At 44.7% G+C, this 24239-nt stretch overlaps 1 protein-coding gene across 1 annotated transcript in view; it reads right to left on the minus strand.

Annotated features, from left to right (window-relative positions):
- TFCP2L1 (transcription factor CP2 like 1) overlaps positions 1-22412 on the minus strand; it is a 38481-nt gene extending 16069 nt beyond the window's left edge. Inside the window, exons 1-6 of the mRNA XM_087732210.1 lie at positions 22248-22412; positions 17622-17773; positions 3207-3283; positions 1481-1586; positions 1110-1216; positions 343-495 (exon numbers count right to left, since the gene is read on the minus strand). Coding sequence (XP_087588336.1) covers positions 343-495; positions 1110-1216; positions 1481-1586; positions 3207-3283; positions 17622-17773; positions 22248-22309 — 657 coding nt within the window. The 5' untranslated portion in view covers positions 22310-22412. The remainder of the gene's footprint in view (positions 1-342; positions 496-1109; positions 1217-1480; positions 1587-3206; positions 3284-17621; positions 17774-22247) is intronic.
- Between the last annotated feature and the right edge of the window lie 1827 nt (positions 22413-24239).

The raw sequence follows: 24239 nt of genomic DNA on the forward strand, positions 1-24239 counted from the left end.
TATTATTATTATTATTATTATTATTATTATTATTATTATTATTATTATTATTACATCCACACAGCACAGATCTCGGTATTTATACAGTGTTCAAGGCACAATGGACTGGGGTACGTCTTGATGCAACACTTGGGTCATTTGAATTTAACTAGAATTGCTGTGTAGCCGCTCAGGGCTTGTGTCACTGTGAGCAAGAGTCCTGCTTAAGATACTAAGCATACCCAGTTAAAAGTCTGTTCTTTTACCCCACTGTTTGCATCACTCCTACACAATTTAAAAACTGTGCATGTTCCTGTGTCTTTGCCTAATTCAGTTGATGACAAAGCTAAAACTATCTCATACCTTGAACACTTTGATCTGGCAGCTTGCAGAATGCAAGTGTTCTGTGTATTCACCATTTTCATTCTGCTTAAAGGTGTCGATTTGCACCCGGAAGGGCACCCCTTTCTCTCCTCCATGCTTCCGTGGAGTAAATTCTGTGCTGATGCAGTGTACCTGGCAAAACAAAAGCTGTGCTCATCTCTGGAGACAGTTGGAAGCTGTGCAAATCTGAATTTCAGACTCCCTGAACTTGCAGGGTGCCTGAACATGAGGTTTTGGCTCTTCCTGAGAAACTAAGAGAAACAGAAGAGTTCAAAATGTTTTCATTTCTGTTCCTCAGGACAAAACAAATAGAAGAAGAAGGAGCCCGGAGAGAAATGAGACATCAGGAAAAGCATCCTTTGATTTAAGTAAATCCCACATACAGATTAAAAACAGATAGTTGGCGTTTAGGATAAGAAACATTCGTGAAAGAGGAAAGCAAGCAAAACTAACAGGTTATGAACAGTTTGCTCCAGACAAAACGCATGCTTAGAAAGCAACATCCTTTTTTTTTTTTAAAAAAAGAAAATCCTAGCTGTAGCGGATAGTACTCCAAAGCTAGCAAGTAGCTACCAAGTTGGTTTAGCAAGTATCCTGCAAATTAACTATACATGATTGTCGCTTGAGTTTGTATATTATCATCAGCATCTTTCTCTCTTCTTCATGTTCTGGCTACATTAACTCTCCAGGTCTTCATAAAATATCTCACCATTGTATTTACCACAGGAATATCACTTTTCTCTTACCTGAATGAATGCTGAGGCTCTCTTTGATGGATCCCACAGAAATTCAACAGTGTTCAACTGTGTGGGGCTGGCCCTGGGATCCAAGATACCAACTGACAGCGGAATATCTGTAGAAGAAAACCCCTAAAATTTTAAAAATATTAAATTGATGAAGAGAAAGCATTTCCATACAATTACAAGATGCATGTGAAAAGCCAAGCCACTAATGATATATCTATTTGGGACCTATAGTGCTAGATCTTGTTCCCACCCAAAGACATACAGGATTCCTTAGACAGTAGGATATAAAAAACCTAAACACAAACACACCATACATCATTCAGCACCTTGCTTCCAAACACTGCACAGGAACCATAATGAAATAGTCTCACCTATATCAAGGATGCGGTCCCCAGGTCGACTCCACCTCCAGCCCTCGAGCTGTTGATGCTCTGTGTACTGCAGGCGTCGATCATGGAAAACTACACGAATTATGCTCTGTTAAGAAAAGATGGCAAGATTAACAACGTGATCCAAAGGCCTTTTTCTTGAGATGACTTTGGTTTTCCAGCGTAGATGCAAAAGCTGATCTGCTATGTTTCTCACCCCCATTTATGAGGGGAGCAGAGGGTCCACCTAAGAGACCCATTACCGTTTTTATCAAATTCCTAAGGGACCCCTGAGTGAGAGAGCAACACACTTTCCCCTTCACAGTGCATGTCTACACTGCGTAATGCAGCTCTGTATAGCTTTCCGGGATTCGGTCTGGAAGCACTATAGCAATGCCCACCTAATCTTAGGTGTCATGCCATGTAAACATCACTATACTGCCTCCACACCCAAAATGGCTCACACGGGGGTAATATTTAATGTGTCTATACCATGCCCCAACCCCGTTATACCCCACTCTGACTAGCAAATGTGAAAGCCACCTGTCCCTGCACCGGTGGAGCTGACATGTCCAGACACCTTGTCAGTGGGAATTAAACTTGATTCCAGCCATTAACAGCCAGTCATTGGCACTGGATTACCAGTACACTGGTAAACTGCCCCACTACACAGTTAAACAAGTGTAGAATAGGAAAGCTTCCGTAACGAGAATTTTCGTCTCTAGCCTGCAATGGTTTAGCCATGTCAATAACTGGAGAAAAAAGGCTGGAATAAGAGCAATCCCCAGGGCAGACAAGTCCAAAGTACCCCTAACTAATGCATCCTTTTGTATATTTGGAGTGCTACACTAGCATGAGTCAATGACTCCTTACTTCCCAGTTTCTCAAGTCCATGCTCCTGCTGGGGACTTCTGTATCAAATGGGAGTGAGCAGTTTTTGCCAATGAACCTGAGAAATGCTCAAATCAAACCCTAGCTCTAAGTAGCAAGCAAGCCACAGTGGGAACACCTGCAAAATTGTTATCCCAATCCACACGCTTCCTGAAATGGGCCAAAAGACAATCAGGGAACTGCCTAAACTTGGACAACATTTGAAATCCAGATTGGAATCCAAATTTTGCAACTAGTCCCCACTTCTCAAAAGAAATCCTGAGGCAGAACAGACAAGAATTTGGGAGAGGAAGGCTTGAAGGTTGGATCCAGAACCAACATCCGGACCCAAGTTCTTGAATTTGAACTGTTTTGGGAGGTGGTAAACAACAAAAAAGTCCCCAGAACCAAACAACCAAGTTATGTATGTTCATAATTATGCCCATTACCAAAGTAAACTGGAGCTATACAGAATCTGCATGGCAGAACGATGTAAACACCGGGGTCCTCCATTTGACATGTAACAACCCAGGCCTTTTGCTGGGGTTAAGAAGGGAGACAAGTCTGCCTCTCAGTGGTTTTGACCATGTTCACCTCTGAACTTTGGGATTCCCCTGAACCCAATATTCACAGAGAAACTCTGGGGTCATGATCAAAAACAGAATAAAGGTTCCCCTGAAGCCCTGTAAAGCCAAGCTGCACAGTCCCGTGAAACTAGCACTCAACAATTCCATCAGCCCTGCTCCCATTAAAAACAATGGCAAAGGATTTTCCATTGTCTCAGTGTGAGCAAGGTCAGGCCCTTCATTAGAGGCTGTATGTAGTAGCAGGAAGAAAAGAAATCTATATTTCTCCTTACCTTTACATATTTTGTGTTTAAATCTTGAAACTCTCCCAATTTCCTATTCTCAAGTAGACGGATTTCATAAGACTGACCTAGAGTTTAAGGAAACATTTCCAAGGTGTTTAATATGTTGTAGCAATGAGAGAGTCATGCTGGCATTTACGTGGCTAATAAAGCATACGTTTGATCAGGGAAAGCTCATTTTTGGTAACATAATGCATTTGCCCCCAGTAATCGAGTAGGCACTAAAACACAGCAGAAATCTAAGGGGAAGGTTTGTCTTTTGGCTGCTAAAAGCTCTCAGTTAGGGCATCAATCATAGTCTGTCTCCCAGGGCTGCTACAGTTTTCTGGTCACTCTTCAGAAAGTCACCAAAGTGTTTGAAGGCAGTTGTCCCCCAGTGTCACGTGGCTGCAACAGCACTGCCTTCATCTGTCCCTTCTGCTGAAGCAATGGTTGTGTGAAGAGCTGCTGGCACAACAAGTCTAGGCACTATTCTGCAGAGGATAGCAACTTGGGCAAAATCTCTCCTTCTTCAGAGAGCAGTCAGGTCTGTAAGGTGTTTCGGTGAACCAGAAATACAAGATTTGTTCCATAAGGCCTTGACCATGGCTGCCCAGGGCACAAACACTCCTTCAGACACGCACGTGGAAGCAGCAATGGGTATTACAGGATGTGCAAGGACCAGTTCCACAAAGGGAATTCATACTCCAGCACCCCACTGCCACCACCACCCTCAGCATAAGGAATTTAGCCAGTTCAGTAGAATTTAGCTAACTGGTTTATGAAATAACATCTCCCTCCAAGGCTGCCAGTAGACAAAGGAGACTGATGTCCCTATACCTTGAGCAGAAATGGCTAAGACAGCATAAAACCTCATTGTATAGGACCAACTCTGTACAATAAACCTACAGCCAGTACAGAGGCAGGACAGGACCATTAGGATTAATGGAGCATATGTATACCTTATAGCTAGTTTTTCTTGTTCATCTTGCTATCCTCCCTTTTACTGAAAAATGCACAAGTACGACAAGGCAGGTACCAAGAAGGAGATCAGTTGGGTTTTCTGGCTCAACCAGTATCTCCTCAGAACTGGCCCTGCAGAAAACTGCAAAGCAGATATATCTCCCTCTAAGCAGTTGCTACCAGCAGAGACAAAAAAATGCTACATTTCTGGACCTGGATCTAGAAATAGAAGACTTATGACAGGAGGGCACCACATTTCAGGCAGATTCCCTTTTGGGAATCCCAGCTTTTCCGGTTACCCGCGTGAATACAGACCATATCACTAGAGCACAGGGATAATTGTGCTTATTCAGCTGGCTGACAGGAAAAAAAATAAAGGACAAGAGAGGCCATATTGAAGCCCCAAATGTTTGCACAACACTCCTACTGATGTCAATAGGAGTTCTGCAAACAGGAAATGACCCTTGAATGCAGCAAGTGGCTTAGGGCATGGGGAAAGGGGAGAATACACCATATGAAGTACCAAATTAAGCACTGGAAACATGCATAGATCTTAACCCAATTCTTTGAGCATACATAAACGAAAATAGCAATAGCGACCTTCCTTTGAAGACTGCTGGACAACAAAAGTGGGTTTTGTAAACCACAGTCCTGAAACTGAGGTCTTCCACACTTTAACTCAAGAGACTTTCTAATGTTCCCACTGATACATGTTAATATTGCCTACTTGGCAATTTTTAGAGGGATTACATATCTCCCCACATAATCCATACTGTTGCATTAGCATAAAAAAGATCAGGCTTAGGTTCACAAAATCAGTTTTCTATGTTGTATTATGTATCTGTGTATATGTTGTACATGTGTATCTATGTTGTATGAGGTATTTGGCTGCTTGATGGCTCAGTTTGGGGATAGATTTCACCAGCTACAGAGTGATACAGTTCATTGCCTCAAACCAATTTACACAGCCAAGTGTCTCTTGCACTTACAGTTCATCCCCATGCAAATATGAGGCTAATTAATCATTACAGAAAATTAATTTAGTATTTCAGACCACGAGCATCCAAAAGACAGTAAAATACATATATGACCGTACTCAGATGGGGTAACAGGGACAGAGAAATTAAGTGGCATGAGCTGTGCTGTAGAGGAAGGCAATGGTAGAACCAGAAGCACTGCCAGCCACTCAGTGAGTCTCTCAGCAATGAGCAGCTGTTTGGGACACCTTTGTGCACTGATACACTCCTACTCTTTGGTCAGCCTGATCTGCTTATTTGTAGTTCAAATGAGATAAAAGAAAATAATGAGCATAAAAACATCAGCCATGTTCCCTTCAAACTAGCATCGAGCACTCAAAAACTCCGCAGCATGCATCTTCCAACCACTTGCATGGAATAGGAACAATACTGCAACCCAGCAGACAGCAGGCACCACACATCTCCTGATGGGAGTGATTCAGATTGGATGGAGTTAGAAACAGATTGTGCCCACTGGTAAAAAAGAAACTGTAGTGGAGACAGAGTTAATATTAAATGGAAAACCAAAGAGGAAATAAAATGCTTTGATGAAAGATATATGGGTCATCTGATGTAAGCCCTTGAACTCAATTTACGCCATGAAAAACCTCAATCAAAATGGTATTTTATGCTAACTGCTTTGCCCTCGACCTCTGAATGTTTAACTCCAGTTACTACACAGAACTGCTATCAAAACAAGACTGCTCCCAGCCAAGCTTCATAAACATGCAGTTCATCTCTGTGGAACTCGATCAGTGAGAATTTGGTCCTACTTCCTCGCAATTTCTTTATATATAAATGTTTTGGTATTAATTTTGAACAATTCATTGTCCCTACAACTTATTCCAGCAAATACGTTGATTTGTGGCTAATGGTACCCAGAATTCATTGGTATAGCATGGACAGGGCTCAGATACTTGTGCTTTTATAGCACCAAACTGCTTGGATTATATTTTTCCCTCGAAAAATACTTTCCAAACCTTGTTTACCCTATGTTTTCCACTGTCGCTACAAGCAAAACTCCTGAAATGGTGAATTACAATCTCAGCCCTGCAATTATAGCAATTGCAAGGAAAAAAACAAAACTAAAGAATCTGTACTTGGATGCTGGAAAACAGGATCCCTTTGTAAAATAAAGCAAATAATAGCAACTTAACCTGAAGAAAGCTGAACTCCCCCTGGCGTCAAAGAGGGCAAAGAAGTCACTCAAAGCTCTGGTACAGAGATCATCTATGAATCCTGCATCACTGACTCATCAGCACTAGCAGGCATGGACTGCAATTTTCTGCTAAAACTAAATCAGTAACAGGTCATTCTCACTCAGGTATCTAAATCTGTAAAGAAATGCGGCTGCAAGTGTGACTAAAACAAACTGTAGTCCCAGTTTCCAAGACAGACTGCAACTAGCAAAGCCAAAAACATACAGCTGGAATAGAGAGAGTTCCCCCATACTGAGTTTTTCCATCTGTCTCAGATTAATACAGGTTAGACTACATCTTTCCAAGCCAACGCTTGGTGGCAAAGCTAGAGACAGGGGCAGAGGGTACTGATGCTGAGACTCTGCAATGATTTGATTAAATGGTCTGACCTTGACCAGGGCAGTATCTGATCCTCAGCTGACAAGGGTTTAACATCCACAGGGCTCAGATGGAAGAAAGAGCCTGAAGAAAACATCTGTGGCAATGGAGAACAGCGGTGGCAGTTTCACAGCAGTCTCCCTTTACCGGGATGATATTCAACATTGCTGAACATTAGTCTTAAACCCGGTGCTAAAGGTCAGCAATTTGCTGAACCCCTTTTCCTTCCATGCTCTCAACATTGGCCATAGCTGCACCACCACAGGCAACACAGGTTCAAGATAGCTTCAGAGTTGGTGACCAGCCTGGTCTCTGGTCACGTTGTAATATTGGACACATACATACAAGAGCCCCTAAAGCATCTCTGTCACTACTTGAAATGAAGAACACATTTTGCAAGCAAATCCCCAGTGTAGCTGAGGCCACAGCAGCCTCCTGCCTGCCTGCCTGCCCTGGTGCTCCCCTCGCACAGAGCTTGCCACAACCCTTCTTCCCTACCTCAGGCAGGGAACAGAACGGTAATAAATATTTGGAAAACCACATTAAATTCCTGAGATGCAATTTGTCTCCCAGCTTCACTGGAAGCTTCAGGGGCACCAATAAAAACCTGGGCGGGTGTTGATACACTGTAACTTGTATTTTGAACAGACATTCCCTGAGCAACAGCAAATTTATGCAATCTCCTCCTAGGCTAGAGTTTGAGCAACTCTATTTTACAAACAAGAGTAGTATCTAGCAAAGTAGTAACCACCCAGGTCCAGAGAGTTCCTGCTTGGTGATTCATAAAGCAATTGCATCTATTTTAAAGAGGATTTATAGACTGTTTACTTTTTAAACTTTTATTGTCTTTAGTAATTAACGCACATTAAATGCAGGCATGACCACTTAGTTTGGGGACAAAAGAACTGAAAGTCAACAATTTGCTACGGATGAAAAATAATTTAGTTCAACATGGGAACTCTTTCACACGCTCAAAAGGTACAATCTGTAACAGTTTAACTGATTTCAATTGCTTGAATTTAGTCAGCCATCAGGAATTCTAGGCAACTTCTGATTATAGAAGATTATCATTATTTCAAGCTCAAAGTTACATTTTATTCAAATATTATTTGCTACACAACTACAATATCCTGCTTGGTTTTTTTTGATTTGGTGTTACGTTTCAAGGGCCACTTGCACGATGCATTTTGTGGTTTTCTGCACAAAACACCGGTACGATACACTAATTTCCAATTAGGACACTGATGTTCCAGACCAATATGACTCAGGCCTTACTTAATCTAGCCAAGCAGTCTGCTTGCCTTTCCAGCAATTAATTAAACCCTAACCTTATACTAAGCAATATCCTCAACAAAAGTCGGTGGAAAGAAAAAAAAACCAACTGCAAGTCGTCTTTCTCAGAATGGATCCACACAGCACTAGACAGAACCAGCCTGGAAACTGTTTGATTATTAAGCCAAGCTGGCCAATAAAAATTCCATTTAGCAACTTTATATGGACATCCTAAATAGTGCACAGATAAAGGCAAAGGAATGCTGACAATTGAATGCAGCATGCAGAAGGAGGGGGAGGGAAAAAAAACCTGTGCATTTCTCCTGCTATACCAAAGCACATCCAGCAGGCAGGAGGATCACCTTTGAAACAGCCAAATGCAACTATTCAGGGCATCAGGCACACACAGAGATTTTTCTGACAAGAAAGATTAATGAAGCCACAGGGTAAACAGGCAAAGGTGACAGAGCTGGCATCTGAACTGGCATGCTTGATTGCCCACACCTTTTTAGCCAGACAAAAGCAAAAATAAAACTTAGCACAAGACGTGCTGAAGCGTCCCATGCGCGGACACTCTGCAGGAGAAGGAGCAAGGGCAGAATCCTCCCTCCCCAGGCCACAAACGGCAGTGGATATTCTGCAGTTGCTTACTGCAGCCTCATTTGACAAGATGCTGTAGGAGATGTTTATCCAGTGGATATTATGAATTCACCAGCTACACAATAGGCCACCCTGAAAGCTCCCGCTATGCTAGGAACATGGAAATCCTGCAAAGGAGGACAAACTGTGGGCCAGAAAATGCAAAAGGAACACAAGAGTCATCCTGACACAGTAGCCCATCTTGCCCCACATCTCATCTTCAACACAGCACGCAGTTATAAGCACGCAGGAATGGAGAAGGGTGGATACAGCCCTCCCTTTCCTGTCCATAACTTCCCAGTTTCTCGTATTCAGTGTCCAGATCATATCTATATCAAGCTGCCCAGTCATGAGCAATGCTGACAAACTCCTCTTTTGTACAATCTCCTTCTGAACTTGCTTATACTGTGGCCATAAGAACCGCAATTTATACATGCCTTGCTTAGTATTCGCAGTCGTGCTCTTCACTTGCCTCCTGACTGTTTCCCTTTGCAGCAAAGCTACCTTAGCTCCACTGTGTTTTGGTACCCATCGGAGGTATCCAATACTGAGGATACCTGCTCTACCTGCCACTGCCACCAGGACAGCAAGACTACAGGAACACAGCAGACCAATACAACTACTAATTCTACTACTACACCATAGAGCTGCACTGTCATCATGTCTCTTCCTATGTTTTTCCTCCTTTTACAATCCGTCCCCAATTCAAGGGGGTTTCTCTGGCCCCTTCTTTCTCTTTCCCTACCTCTTTCTTGTGGGAAAGCCAAATGCATGCCTCAGAGCGAAGTTTGCTGCAGGAAAATTTCAGTGCTCATTTACTATATGAACATGTGGCTAAGCCCTGCTCTTCCCAGACTTTTGAAGATGGTCTATTTTACAGTGGTGACACTTCATAGCTAACAGGCACTAACAGAAACTTATTTACAGTGGTTTCCACTCAAAAGAGAGGGATGTACATTGAATTCCTCCAAGACTGCAGTCTAACTTTGAATCAAGGACACAAAACCAGCCAGTACACACAGAAACAATCCCAGTTGCTAAGTTCACTGTGTGCACTTGGGCTTCTCTTGCATGGACCTCGTCCACTTTGTTGGACCCCACCTAATCTAAGCCATGGTATAAACTCTGATTTTTAATACAAATTAATTAGTGAAGAGACTAGGGACATCTGATGGAAAGCTGAAAAAATATCTACCCTGTGAAAATCATTTCTTCCTGTATTTCCACTTCTCTAGCATGTACTTGAAACACCCAGGACTATCTTAGTCATATCTGTCCAGCTCAGAAAACGTCAGTCCCCTCTGTGTAAGTAAAAAATACAGGCTTTTTCTGGTTTCAACCTGTTCTAAGTCAATTTGGACAACAAGTTTTATAGCTCTGTAAGAGTAGTTTTGTGTGTAATATTTACTTGAGTTTCAGATAACTAAGAAGAATGGTCCTGGGTGAGGGTGCTGAAGAGGGATGCAGAAGAGCTGAGTACAACTCCTGATGCCAGCCAGCAGCTCCCTCAGATGCCCTCAGGTAAGTTGCTTCCTTCACCACGTTTCCACAGTAAGAAACTGGGAGAAAGAAGTCCCACTCCCACACCTGGCTACTCAGTTAGTGCCTACCACAGAGCAGGGGAGAAGGTGTGATTGACAACCATTCCATCAAAGCAGACTGCACCTTCGACACAGGTCACAAATGTGGCACCGAGCTAGGACAAGAGGAATCTCACTGCTCAAGTACTTGCTGTCTAGTTTCAGGTACACATAATAAATGCTTGGTAAGAAGCAAAGGGGAAAAAAAGGCATTTTTTTCCTAGCCTCTTTAGAAAGAAGGTATCATACATTACACCTATAAAAACAGCTAATCATGTCAAACCTACAGTGCTTCCCAAGCTTCTTATTGCTGTCTAAAATGTGATCTTTTAGGACACTGCAAGTTAGGGGAATCTAACTGAAAAATCTCCACATCTTCTCAGATTGACAGGTACATTGATACAAACAGCAAATGCTGTAAAAACACAGGCAAAAATTTCACTATTATAATTACAAGAATCTCAAAGTAGATACGGATAATGGAGGAAAGTAAAAAGGTGACATGGAATATATGGAAAAAATCTTACGGATATTCTCTTACTTCTCACTACACTCAAAAAAAACTTCTGTGCACTTCCTTCCTTCACAGATATAGAAGATTTATGGAAGCAGGAGAACAAAACACAGTCTAGGGGCTTCCAGTAGGAGTTGTGCACAGGCTACAATCCAGCAAGTTCACAATCCCATTTGAATTTCATCCAGATGCTAGCAACAGAAGAAAGGATTACAGAAAGAATAGAAAACAGCCTCTTGGTTAAAAGACAACTGAGATTCTAGCTTCCTAGGGACAACAGAAGTCAGATGCTCTGCTTATGCAGAGGTGCCCTGTCATCTGAAGCAAGATTCATAGTAAGCTTAGGGATGGTGTGGTTTGGAGACAGGGTTGTTTATCCTGGGCTGCCAAGTGAAGACAGAGCTGCCAAACATATGGGGAAATTGCTGCTAGCACAATTAATGGCTTCAGCTGAGACACCAAAACCTACTCTGAGCTGTCTTCAAAGTCAGGCAGGAGACAAATTCCTTCTCCAAAGACGAAGAGGTGCACCACAAGAACCAAAAATACCAAGTAGCCAGTCTCAGAAACGGGAAAGATAAACCAGCTTTGTTAGCCATTTTTTAAGCCATCCAAACCCAGGAACAGAGTGGAAAGGGGTCAAGGAGCAGTACGGCACCCCACAATGATCAGGGATCAAGGATGCATAGGTGAGCAGCCACCAGGGAGCACCTGATATTCACAGTCTCGACAACACAAAGTCATTGCTGTGCTTGTGATCTCAGGCAAGGGTGGAGTGCATGTTCACACAGGAGAGGCCACCAGCAGCAGAGCTCCTTGAAATACCCAGGGCCTGGTCAGTAACGGCAGTGATTGTTAGGAAAAGAGGCAGTTCTTAGCATGGGACAAAGCAAAAATATCCCCACAAACAGAGCTATAATTAAACCAGAAGCACACCCAGGCAGAGCTGGTCACTCAGCCTTCTCTACACTTCATTTAGGCAAATAAAGAATTGTTCCAGGAAAACTACAAACATTCAGACAGTTGTGACCCCATAAAAACTCAACTACGTATGAGTTAACGTCAATACAAAACAGCTTTTTTCATTTACTGTAAATCTCAGTGCTTAAAACTGGGTTCTTTGGCTGTAGATTAGACAACTGAATTTTAACTTTAGGCTTTTTAAGAGAGGCAAAGGTTCTCATTTGCCTTCTGTTGCAAGCGATTTCATCTCCTACCGAAGCAATCAGTAATCAGCTTCAAGATGTCCTCTTCAGCTGCTTGTTGCCCAGTGCTTTCTGCACCTTTCTTTGGAGGAGAAACCAGGACATGTCTGCAGTGAGTTGAGGCAGGACAACACCCAGCAGGTTTTAAAGACAGCACAGTTTAAAGCGTACCAGTTTATGCACACGTCTTGAACCTGGATACATGCCTTTGCACCTGAGGGCTAAAATTTGGAGCTTTCATTTAGATGTGACCCAGACTCAAACCAAGTCCATCTTTAGCTTCATGAGGCATCTGTTGCTTATGCACCTCTACAGCAACACTCCAAATATCATCACAGGCCTCCTCAGATGTTAGTGGTTTTCTCTCATGGTTTGGGTTTTTGGCTTGTTTGTTTTCTGAACTGTCTAGGACTGGCAATAAAGATGACTCCTGGAAGACACTGTAAAGCAGAGATGGCCAGCCTTCCTAACCCTAACCAGCTGTAGACTAAAATCTTCACATGGCCAAGAACCACAAGTCACATACCGCAGATCTGGAGAGCTGAACAGAGCCCAGGAAAACTTTACAGGCAGGTGACGGCCAGTTACTCTGAAGTACCACTGGGGGACAGGGCTGGATTCATCACACAGCCTGCTCTCAGTGACCCCCTGCCATTAATCTTAACCACCCTCTACTTGGAGTAATTTAGATCTGAGGCTCTGAGCCAACCCAATGCTGGTCATGAAACAAAATCATGACTTGAATAGCTTACAGTCCACATGTGGTTCTGGCACTACGAGCCGATTCCCTTGGGCAAAGACTTTCAGGTTTTTGTGTTTTTTGGCGTTTTGTTTTGTTTTTTAAAGGAATGATTTTATTTCCCCACATTTATTAGTATTCAGATCTACTGTACAGTGCTTGTTTCCTCCACATTCCTCGTGGTGCAATTTCTGGAACCACCTTCATTGCTCTCATTTCTGTCCGTGTTTAAAACTAGTTTCAACCAGCCATGGTCAAACCACACCCCATATGACTGCAGACCATGGAATATGCAACTGCATCAAGCCCTCTTGCTAAAGCAGCGGTTTGTAATATGGTTGCTGGTTGATTGTTTGTCTGAAAATCCCTATCCACAAGAGACACTGAAATAGTGCTAAAAGGCGGGCTAGTTCCAAAAACGTTAGGCGATGTTTGTGCTGCAGACTTCTGGACAGTGTAGCTCTGTTGACAGATGTGAACCCCAACCAAAGGAGCAATGCCAGCAGCAGCTCCTAATGTGAGGACACAGCACCTTTACCAGTTTCATGGACTGAAGGTGGAGTGGTGTTAAGAAACTATACTAATAAGTCTATACTTTGTCCCATCGGATGAGTAATCCTCCTGAGGTCCAGTAAAGATCTCTTAATGTAGGAACTGCCCTAAGGATTAGCAAACTAAGATCATATTCAGTTTGGGCTAACAGGGCGCTGGCTCTGGTTTCCCAAAGAATGTGGGAAGGCAGGGGGGGAAGAGATCGGGAAGGACAAGTGTAATGAGTCAGTCTTTGGAAACCAAGCTAAGGATTTGACTCTAGTTAACTTCATTTACAGGCTGGTTCTAGAGCTGCAGCCAGGGAGCAGTCATGGTTTCAAACTGGAGCAGACAAGCTTGGAAGCCTGCCACTGCTGAATGTCCCCAAGTCAACTTAAGACAACAGCAAAGCTCACTCCCTTATGCTCCCTCTCAAATGCTTCCCCTGCCCTTGCTGAAAACACTGGTCTCTGGCTCAGGAGTCCTCTCAGCTTCCTTCATCCTTGTGGAGAACCCAGGCCAAAGACCTCTTCCTCCTCAATGCCACTGACCACCTCTGTGGGTCTATCCAGCAAGAAGGCTCATGAGAAGTCATTATGCTCCACAAGCCTGGAGCCCTCTCCCATTTGTACACAAATGCAGCCACTGGACAGCCCTTCTTCCTAGCCCATATGGAACCCTTTCAGATCTCACCTGAATCCATCAGTTCCTCTTTTCTCTCTGCTATGCAACTTGGCCTTCAATTTGCTGCCCAGTTCTTCTAGCTTTCCCCATTCCATAGCTCTGTCAGACCTGACCTTTCTTCCATCCAGTTCTGTGCATGGACTATCTCCTGAGCTGGTCCACTCACTAACCGCCCTTGAACCAGTCACATGTGGAGTAAGTGCACATCACTTGGGCAGGGAGCAGAGCTGCTTAATGGTGACAAAAGGTCAGTTACTGAGAGGCAAAGAGCTCAAGTCGGGAAAGAACATTTCGACAGCAAGTGGCAAGAGTCACTCAGCAAGCAGAAAACTCCAAACCCAGTCCTCACGATTTGGGTAGGTAACCACACTGGATGTCAATTGCTTTGTTGGAGCTGGGACAGCCACTGTGTATCTGCCTTACTAGGAGCCAGCTATGACTGAAGCTCTCACCAGCGCAGACAGGGTAGAGGGACAACCATTAATGAAGTTACCCATTTGCTAAAGTAATCCATCCCAAAACTCAAGCATACAAGGAAGAAGGGATGTTTTATGTAACAGTGTTTGGCCAGACCATGATAAGCACAGAAAGAGGGTAAGGTGCAAAAGGTGTCCCTTTGCTTACAGTCCGCATAAGGCGATAAGGTGTAAGGAATGACCTAAATTGCTTCATGAGATGGCTATGGCATTGCAGCTGGGTCACAGTGCTCTAGAGTCAGTCACCTCTTCTGCCATGCCATGAGTATTGGCTCCAGAGACCTGGGCTGCCTCAAGGTCCCCTTCACATACCTCCTCAGGCTCATACAACATGATTCTATTAATGGGATTAATTTTCTGTCAGAGCCTTTAACTTGCATTTCGCTCTAGCTCAGGCAGGACAATTGAGGTCAGTGTGGGATTCCCTGGCTTGTGTTGAGCAGATCAAAGTAAAGAGTTGCAGCATCCTCCTCTGGTTTTGGAGAAGGGATGGGAAAATACCTACACAACAGGTACCTGCTGAGAAACTATATAGCTCAAGAATCAAAAGTGATTCCCAGAGAAGTATTGCTGAAAGAAGAAGAAAATTTGACTCAAGCACTTTAAAATTTGCTTTTAAACAGACAAATCTCCTATTTTTTTATTCCAGAAGGTCAACGCATGAGGAACATGCTTTTGACACAGATGTCATGAAAAAGACCAAATACCTTTTTATGTAGAAGTTCCTAAACAGAAACTTCTAGGTGAAATTGGAGGTTACCTGCCAATTCAAATGGATTCTTTGTCCTGGAATTGCAAGACAAATCCTTATCTCTTTTTAACCCCAGGCAATATCCTCACTGATATCCCACCAATAGAAATTAGACTCCCCAGCTCTGATCAGTTGGTTGAAAGGTGTGTCCAGCATCTTCTCCCCATACCTGTAGTTACCATAAATGAACACACAAGCTTCTCACAGCCGCTCATATCCACATGGGAGCAGACTCCAACCCCTTTTTCCTAACTAGCACAGGCAAGGGATTTTGGTCTAATGGACTTAGCGTCAAGGTAGACTACATCAGATGAATTTACAGTCAAGGGCTGCCCTTGCTACCGGGAACGGTCAATGCCGGGAGCAAGAGTGCAGGCAATGGCGTGGACTCTGAAGCAACCTGCTGGAGTGGAGCAGAATGGCTTTGAAAGTAGGTATATTGCAAGATCAAGGAAAAAAAAAAATCTACATACAGGAAGTCTTGAATTTCAAGAGGTTTTTCAAGAAACCCAGAGCATCTCAGTGTAAGAAGGAAGATGAACTGCTTGGGAGCTTAAATAAATGAGGTGAGGATGCTCCTGAGAAGGTGTCAGGCAGATGCGAAGCTCCTGCCAAGAGGAACAGAAAGCAGTGAGCCGTTCAACTGTCAGGAGATGCACCATCTTCTACCACTAATCAACCCAAAGACCCTCTAGGAAAAGATGCTGTTTCCATCCACTGTGGCCAGTCAACAGCTCTAAGGAGTGCCCGCTTCTTCCCCCAGCCCCTTCCCAACTCTGCCCCACTGCACAGCTCCTGCCAGCCCCACCCTTGCTTTGTTCCTGCAGGCCTGTCCAGCCTTATGCTGTCCAGGGTGTATTGTGCAAGGACACATCCCACCTCCCCCCTTGAGGAATGAAAGACAGATGCAGAAGACAGAGAACTGCTGGTCTGCCAAGGAAACAGGTCAGTACTGTGTCAAGATGGAGCAGGAGACAACTCCTTGTGATACTAAGCAGGAGAAAGCCTAGCACAACATGGTCTATCTGCAAAGGCAGTAACAGTCTTACGTTACATAGGAAAACCTAGACTGCTCTAGTCACACAGTTTTTTAAAACTCATGGTATTGTGTAGAGTTGTCCAACTTTTGCCCCACCAAGGTAAAAAAAGCAGGTACTGCCTCATGTACACTAAAATATTTGGTCATCAACTGCTTTTCACAACAGAAAATCTTTTACTCTGAAACAGGAAAGAGTTTAGTGTTTCACAGGAAGACTCATCTCCATCTCACCCTTGATATGCCCGGTACCACCTCCTGGGGTCTGCTGTATTTGGATGGATAAACTGGGAAGACAGTCAAAAGTCTCAAGAATCTTTTGATCTGCGAGACAGCACAGTGCCAGCTTATGTGACAGGAAACATCTGGCTCCTCAGATAGAGCCTGCAGCACTTGGCTGATCTTCTTAGGTGGGCTCCATGGGTCTACCAGCTAGCAACACAGATCCAGCAGCCAGACACACCTGAGATCAGAGCCCAAAGGAGGTCAGAGCTCTGCTTTGTATAAACATGGAGAGAAACACAGCCAGAGCAGCACCTGAGTCAGCTTCATGCTCAGTGCACAAAGCTTGAAGAGCTGGGGGAGTGTCCTGAAAAAGGAGAGGATCTCAGTAACACAGGGCAGAAACCCTTCAGCTTGTTGCTAGGCTAATGCCCTTGTTTACAACCTGGCAGAAAATAAGCATAGTAAGTTTTACTTAGTAGTAAGCATAATCTGTGCCTGAAGAAGTCTGATCCCTCCAGGACCCACACGCAGGAGGTGCTGCAAAGTGACAGCCAAACTCCAACCACAGATGTGTCTGCGCAAATTCTGCCAAAGAGGAAAAAAAAAGCCTAGAGAAGCACATGGTGCTTGTTTAGCAAGAAGTAAAAATTAGCCTATGAGGTCAGTTATAGAGGCCCTTGCTGCACTGAACCCCAGCAACTTGTCAAGTTAGGGACTGAGCACAGCCACATCACCCAGCCAGTGGGAGCAATGTCACCCTCTGCCCAGACCACCAAGGAGCCCTTGGATACTCGCTAATGCATCCTCTGGCAATGCCCTCCAGCAGCGCTTGGAGACTTGCGATGTTCAGGGCCCTCCCCAACCCAAAGTTTGCCAATCTGCTTAATTAACCTGGCCTTTTAAGACGAAGGTAGGAAGCTGCAGTTTAAGTTGTCTGAGATCAAGCCAGTACCTGGCCCCAGGGAACTGTGCATGCTATAACGCTGCTTTCAGTCAACGGTTAAATCAATGGTACTTCATTACTTTATATCAGTTGACAATCTGGTATATAAATGTGAAAAATTAAATATTTCTCCTTTCCTCCATCCCCCTCCCCATCTCTTTCCCTCTTTTTCCCATCCCACTGCCCTCCCAGTAAGGCACAAGTATGGGATTCAATCTCCCTCTCACAAATCATTCCCAGGAAATATGCCCTCCTTCAGTGTAGTACAAACCCTACCTTGGTTGAGGTAGGTCAGGGTTTCTTCGTGCAGTTTCACAGCAGGTGATGTGGCTGTGCAGAGGACGTACTGAAAGGGAGGCAGTTTGGCATCGTTCTCAGGAGACAGCTGCGGTTCTTCCTGCTTGAAGATCGGCAGTGCAAGGACATCTCTGCAACATACAGTTCACGCACATTCAGTTACAAAGACTTCACGGAATATTCTCACCTCAATCTGCATTTGATTCTCATGCTCTGAGATAATGGAGATGGTCTCTGGAAAAACACTGAGTTATGACAGCTAAAAAAAGAAAGAATTTGGCCTGTACCACATTAACAAGGCAACTTCTGCCTCTAGGATGTCAGCACTACACACAAAAGAAGACAGCATTAGCAAAATTAATTCTCAGAAATATTCTATTTGTGTTTTTAAAACATAAATCAGATTTACTTTTTGGTTAAGCAGTCTACCTGATGAGGAAAAAAATTATCAAAAATAGATTCTTCATCCTTGTGGAAATATATTTGTGTAAGAGTTCTTGGGTTCTCAGACAAAAGCCTTTCAGAAAAAAAAAAAAAGGCAAGAAAGGGCACTTTATTTTGACAGCTGAATGTCAGATTAGTAAAATGTCTACAAGTAGCAGCCAAGGGTAAGGAACAAACACAGCTCTGGTGTAAAAAGGAGACATTCAGGTAAACGATGGCATGAACTGCTGGATTGACTCATAACATCTCCTCGCACTCTAATAAACCTGGTCCCAAGGAATCACATAGCTCTTGAGAGCATGGGGCTGCCTTCATAAATGCACACACAGGTGCTCAGGAGCAGCTTCACTAGGACTTGTGCACAGTCCTAGTTCTGGCTACTTGACAAGATGTTCATGCTGACCTGCCTGCTGATTTACAGTCAAACTGATCCCAACCCACACTAATCCCCAAGAAGAATGGGTATTAACAAGGCTGAAAGCACAACAGAATGATTAGTACAAAATAAGATGTCAGGAATAAACATTCTTATCTTAGCATGTTTGATCCTGAAGAGCCACATTAGCCTTTCCCATGTCACTAACATTTCTGATCATTGTGCCCACCTACTTAAGACATTAATATCCTTCCAAATTAGGAGGATTATGTTGAACACAAAGATAGTTCAGAATAAGAAGTGACTATTTTTTCCTCCTCCATTTCCTCCAGATGTGTGAAGACTTGAGATTCCCATTACAGAGGCTGCAGTTCTGCTCCTTTCAGTAATCCCATACACAAAAAGCTTTAAGAAAAACTGCTCAGGAACATGCCAGCATGTACAGGCATGCTCCCTGTGGAAAGAGCATTAAGAATTTTTTCCTTGCCTGTTCAGTTAATGATCCACCCTGCATTCATTCATAGCACCCACAACCTTGAAGGCTACCCAGGTCATGAGTAAAACAGTACCATTTATAGCAAACTGCTGAAGTACCTCGTTCAAACACAGGTACTCGTATTTATGGCAAAATAAAGCCAGAGAGCAAACCCTGCCATTTCAGATATAGATGGGAGAAAAGAAACACCCATCTCTGTTTCCATCCTCTCTTCCAACTCCACCCCCTCCATATTATCACCAACTCAAAGGCATCCAGCCCCATTTGCTTACTGGCATTACTGACATAATCACAGCTCTTGCCTAACTGCAGCCATAGAGAGGATTTTTTTTTTTCTCCCCTTAGTGATGATGATTTACTACAGTAATGAAGTGACAGAAATGCCTGCAGTAGATTTCTGAAATAGATAGCATTGCTCCACACACACACGTGCGGGATCTGATACTGCTCCAGAGAGTCATCTCACGCACCCCGGATGCCAACATTTGCTCTTAATGCGCTTGTCTGCACAATGCTATTGGAATGCGTGTTGCTTTACAGATGAGAACAGATCAAAAACCGATACCTGAAAGCTTCTGCAGTTCTGCAAAAAACAGCACACAAAATCTGGCCCAGGTTTAACAGTTAAGGGTGAGGAATTTGTACACCTATTCAGCTGAAACAGTTGAGAAATTTAGGCAAGGGGAAGTCAAAATTCAAATATCGTATTTCACATCAGGATCTTAACACCTCTACACTTGCAGGAACAGCTGTCTGCTCACCAAAGACTGTAAGCATGGAGGAATCCACAACTTGGTTTCTAGAAAGCTTTGCCATATTAAAGCACTGATGAAGCCACACAAGTTAATCACATTTTTATTCCTATAGTATTTGAACTAATGGCCAGTGGGATCCATGGCCTTGGATGAAGCTCTTCTAAAATATTTCACCTTATTAAAAGTGTTTGGAACTTATAAGTTTGTGAACAACAGACCAAGGCTTAAAAGAATTTCTAAGCTATCGGTATATAAGAAATCACAATATTTATTCAACTCTCTTCACTCAAGAGTTGCAAATCAAGTTTTGGAAAAAGCAGGCTTTTACAACAGTTCCCATCCTTAAAAAAAAAAAAGTGGAAACCTTTAAAACTCTCCCAAGTTTCACCTTTATGCTAAAGCTTTACAGTTCTGGTCTTAACCAAGGGTTAGTCCACTTACCTGGGAAGGGAGAAAGTTACTTGAAACAGTTCAGCCATCTGGCAGAACAGAGAATGAAATACACACAACGTTTCCATAAAAATGAATGAAGATTTACGAGGATTTTTCTGTAGCATTGTCTTGCTATAACTACAAATACCACTGAGGTACAGCAGAATTCACACAGATGTCTCAGATGTGCACAAAGCCTGTGATCTCAGCAAAGTGTAATTGATACAAACTTTTCCTACAGCTACTTCAAGGATTGTACTATTTCGGCTCCCTCCAGAAAGTCGCTACAAGTGGGTATGGAGAGCCTCCAGCAAGGCACAGCTCAGCAGAAGAATGCCCCTCTAGAAATGCATGTTTTGACACATTCCCACGGAGAGTCAATTGGCCAGAATTAGAAATCCCTACAAAAAACAAGGGTTTTATTCAACTGACCTTCCCTGAAACACCTGAGGCCATTGCTGCCATAAAACTGGTTTTAGGGCTTTTAGTCCCAGATCAAAACCACCACGATCACAGTGACAGATACTCACTAAAGCTGAAGTTTGTTCCTAAAACACTGACAGGTTACCTTCATGCTAGCAGCCTTCCTGCCAGATCAGGTATCCTTTATCCCCCCAGCCAGCATTCAAGGCAGGAGAAATAATCTAATGTGTTTTCTGGCCAGTTCCAAGGAAATTGAGTTGTGGACTCGAGCCTGATCCAGACTTGATGATCTTGGAACACTCTGGTGCTACAAATCCATGGTATTAATGAAGCAACCTGAGCACTGTAAATGCTCTCTAACACAGAAACCGTACACACAAGTACCAATGCTGAGGCTCATCTGCTACTACCATCCTCGCTGTTCTCAACTACTCACATCACAAGCACAAGGCAAGAGAGAACAAGACTTCTGCCACATACATGGTGTTAAAATAGACTTACTGGGATAGAGAAAGGAGGTGAAGCACCTTGTATGAAGAAACAGGGAAGCTGCCAGGAAGCAAGATTCTCACGGTATTGTATCATTTGATAATGGGAAATTATTCAGTGAAAAAAAATCCTTTGCAAATACACCAATAGGGAGCAGGAATAGTTAAGATTGCGTGCCTCCTTGAAAGGAAAGTATTTATCTGTGTTTGAAGCGCTTTGCCGGACAAACTCGATGTTCTCTCAACAGTGGTTATTTGGGGGTACATTTTGAAAGCAAGGCTCTTGAGCCACAGCTGGGTTCTCCGCTGCTGCAATTCAGCAAAATCACACTTCAGCAGAGCAGCAGCAATTGACACCAGCTGAGAGCTCAGCTTTACATATTTAGGAAAAAAAAAAAAATTCAGAAGCACCCAGCAGAAAGGAAACTCCCAAAGTTGTCTGCTTTGTTGTCTTGGAGAGAGGAAATACGGGTTTGTGCTACACGTTACAGACTATTGTTTAGCAGCCCTTTTGCTTAAATTAGGCACATTTAATTAAATGCGACTGTGTAGAAGCAGGAAAAAGCTGGTTTAGACAAGTTCAGAAAGTGAAATTCTGAGCTTTTTACCCGTCGTCCCAAAAAGAAGAGAAATAAATCCCGTCCTGAGAAAACTGGATGCCCTCTTAGTTTGCCAGCAGGCGTTTTCCAGAGACTTCTGACGGCGCTCCGCAGCTGTCCCACCTTCTCCCTTTGCACCGCACTACCTCAGCCCCTGAGAGGAGGGAAGCCGGCAAAAAGCCATAAAGCAAAACCGCGGCTAGCTGTCTAACTAGGCGCTAAAAAGTAGGGAAAAAGACAAAAGAAGAGCCCACACTTCTCAGAAAGTTATTTTCTGGGCACACCGGGCTCCCAGAGCGGCCCCGGAGCGACCGGGCGATGCCGCGGCTCCGCCGGGTACCACCGCCGGGTACCACCGCCGGGTACCACCGCCGGGTACCACCGCCGGGTACCACCGCCGGGTACCACCGCCGGGTACCACCGCCGGGTACCACCGCCGGGTACCACCGCCGGGTACCACCGCCGGGTACCACCGCCGGGGCGGCTCCAGGGATGGAGGAGGACAAACCCCCGCACCCGACACCGTGCCGGGGGCCGAGGGCGCCGGGCACCCCCGGGGGTTTCAGGCTGCCCGGGGCGGGCGGGGACTCACCGCAGGTAGCTGCCGGTCGAGTGCTGGTTGTAGTGCTCCGGCTGCGTGTGCCAAAACAGCATCTTGGGGAGGGGGCCCGGCGCGGTCCCTGGGGCTGGGGGAGGCCGGGCGGCAGGAGGGGGCCAGCCGGGCTGCCCACCCCGAGGCGCGCCGGGCACGGCTGCGGCCAGCTGGAGCCGCGGCCCCGCCGGCTCCCGGTGCTTTTATGGCTCAGCCCCGGCGGCCGCGGGTTGGCCGGGCCGGGGAGCCGGAGCCGGTCGAGCCCTCCCCCGCCCCGCCCCGCCGCCAACCCCGGCCCCCCGGGCACCCCCGGGCCGGGGCAGCCCCGGGGCGGAGGGACGGGCCCCTCCGGGGGAAGGGCGGAGGCGGCCTGGCCCCGGGAGCGGCGTTTGGCGGGGCGGTGGCGAGCCCGGCCGCGGGCAGCCGGGGCGGCAGCGCGGCTTCAGCCGGGCCCGGGGGCAGGGGGGCACCCCCCGCTCCGGACCGGCTCTGCTGGCGCTCGCCGTCTGCCCCCCAAAGTGCCCATGTTTTTTAAAAGCAAGGCTCCTCACGTCGGGCGGCGGGAATGTCCTGGCAGCTCCGGCTGACAGCAGCGAGGCTGAGCGTGAAATCACGGCTCAGGTTCCTCTAAAGTCTCTGTTCTTTTTAAATTAAGGACAGCTGATTGTTTTAACTCTGTGCTGTCTGTCCGGTAGGCTGGCCTGCGCTTCGTGTTAATGCGAACTTTATGTCAGGGGGGTATTTTCCAGGTGGGAGAGTCAAACACAAAGTAATTTACTGGAGGACATTCAGGAACAAGAGGACAGTGTCAGGGTCTAACCTCACCCCTAACCCACTAGCCATACGACAGCATGTCCAAAACCCCTCTGTCTCTCCTAACCCAACTCCCTGCTCGGTAAGGAGAAATCTGTTTCTTTGCCATTTCAAATTGCAGATACTGATCCTCGCCTTCAAGGCTATACATACCCATCATTTTCCTAACCTCCCGCTCCCTGTGCACCTTCCTGCCCCGCCAATCCTTCTCACGTCTGATAGTTTGGGGAGGGGAGCAAAATGATGGAGGGGGTTCCAGTTTGGTCCTATTGTCTATCCATCAGCAGAAATGGAAACAGACCCTTAATTACTCTGAGGCATTAAAAATCTTCCAATTGGTTTTGCAGAGAAGCTTTCCTACCTGCAAGCTTCCTGGTCAAATGTCAATTGAGAAAAAGGCACTGCTGTCAGGATACATTATTATGTACTGCCATATTTCACAGCCAAGATAGCAGCATTTCACTCTTTGATGAAATTTTTATTATCCTGCTATGATTATAGAATATCATGCTGTCATAGCACCTACAGAGCATCATTAGGTCAAGCCCTGGAGAGTCAGATGCAGTATAACTGTAGGCATTGCCTGATGTGTCATGACGTGAAGAACAAGGTAACCCAAATGGTAACTAAGTAGCTTCACAGAGCTGTTACGAGTCTTAAAGTTTTTAAGATGCATTATTTATACCTGCCAGTCTCTGTCAGTTTCAGACTAAGAAATAGCACAGATAAATCTGCCTGTAAGGTAGTTTCTCTTTCCTCTGTTACTATGAAGCTAGACAAACACCTGGTTCTTTCAAAGCAAAATGGCTGAAGTTATCTTGTCACTCTTTTATACTCTCAAAAATATTTAGCTCTGCTCACACAACATCTGAGCAGCAGCAGCAGCTGCTCAGACCTTGATTGAGCAAAGTCTATATATAGCTTTTGGACAGAGAAACAAGACAAAGTTTGCTGAGGTGTCCAAGGACTTCTCTAAACAGTAAATATCCTTCCACAGCGTATTTTGCTGCACTGACTGGAGAAATATGTAGTCCAATGTAAGTGTAAATGACCACACCGTAGGAAACAAAGGATCCCATCAAGTCTAGCATGTCAATATTTTCTTTACTATAGTTCTAGAAAGTAAATATGTTGGAGGGAAAATGACTTTAAAATAATCCCATTCATTTCCTCTCTGGC

This window comes from Nipponia nippon, unplaced genomic scaffold (assembly GCF_047370975.1).
Source record: "Nipponia nippon isolate SJK-2023a ecotype South Korea unplaced genomic scaffold, ASM4737097v1 scaffold_5, whole genome shotgun sequence".
In the NCBI taxonomy this organism is placed as follows: Eukaryota; Metazoa; Chordata; class Aves; order Pelecaniformes; family Threskiornithidae; genus Nipponia; species Nipponia nippon.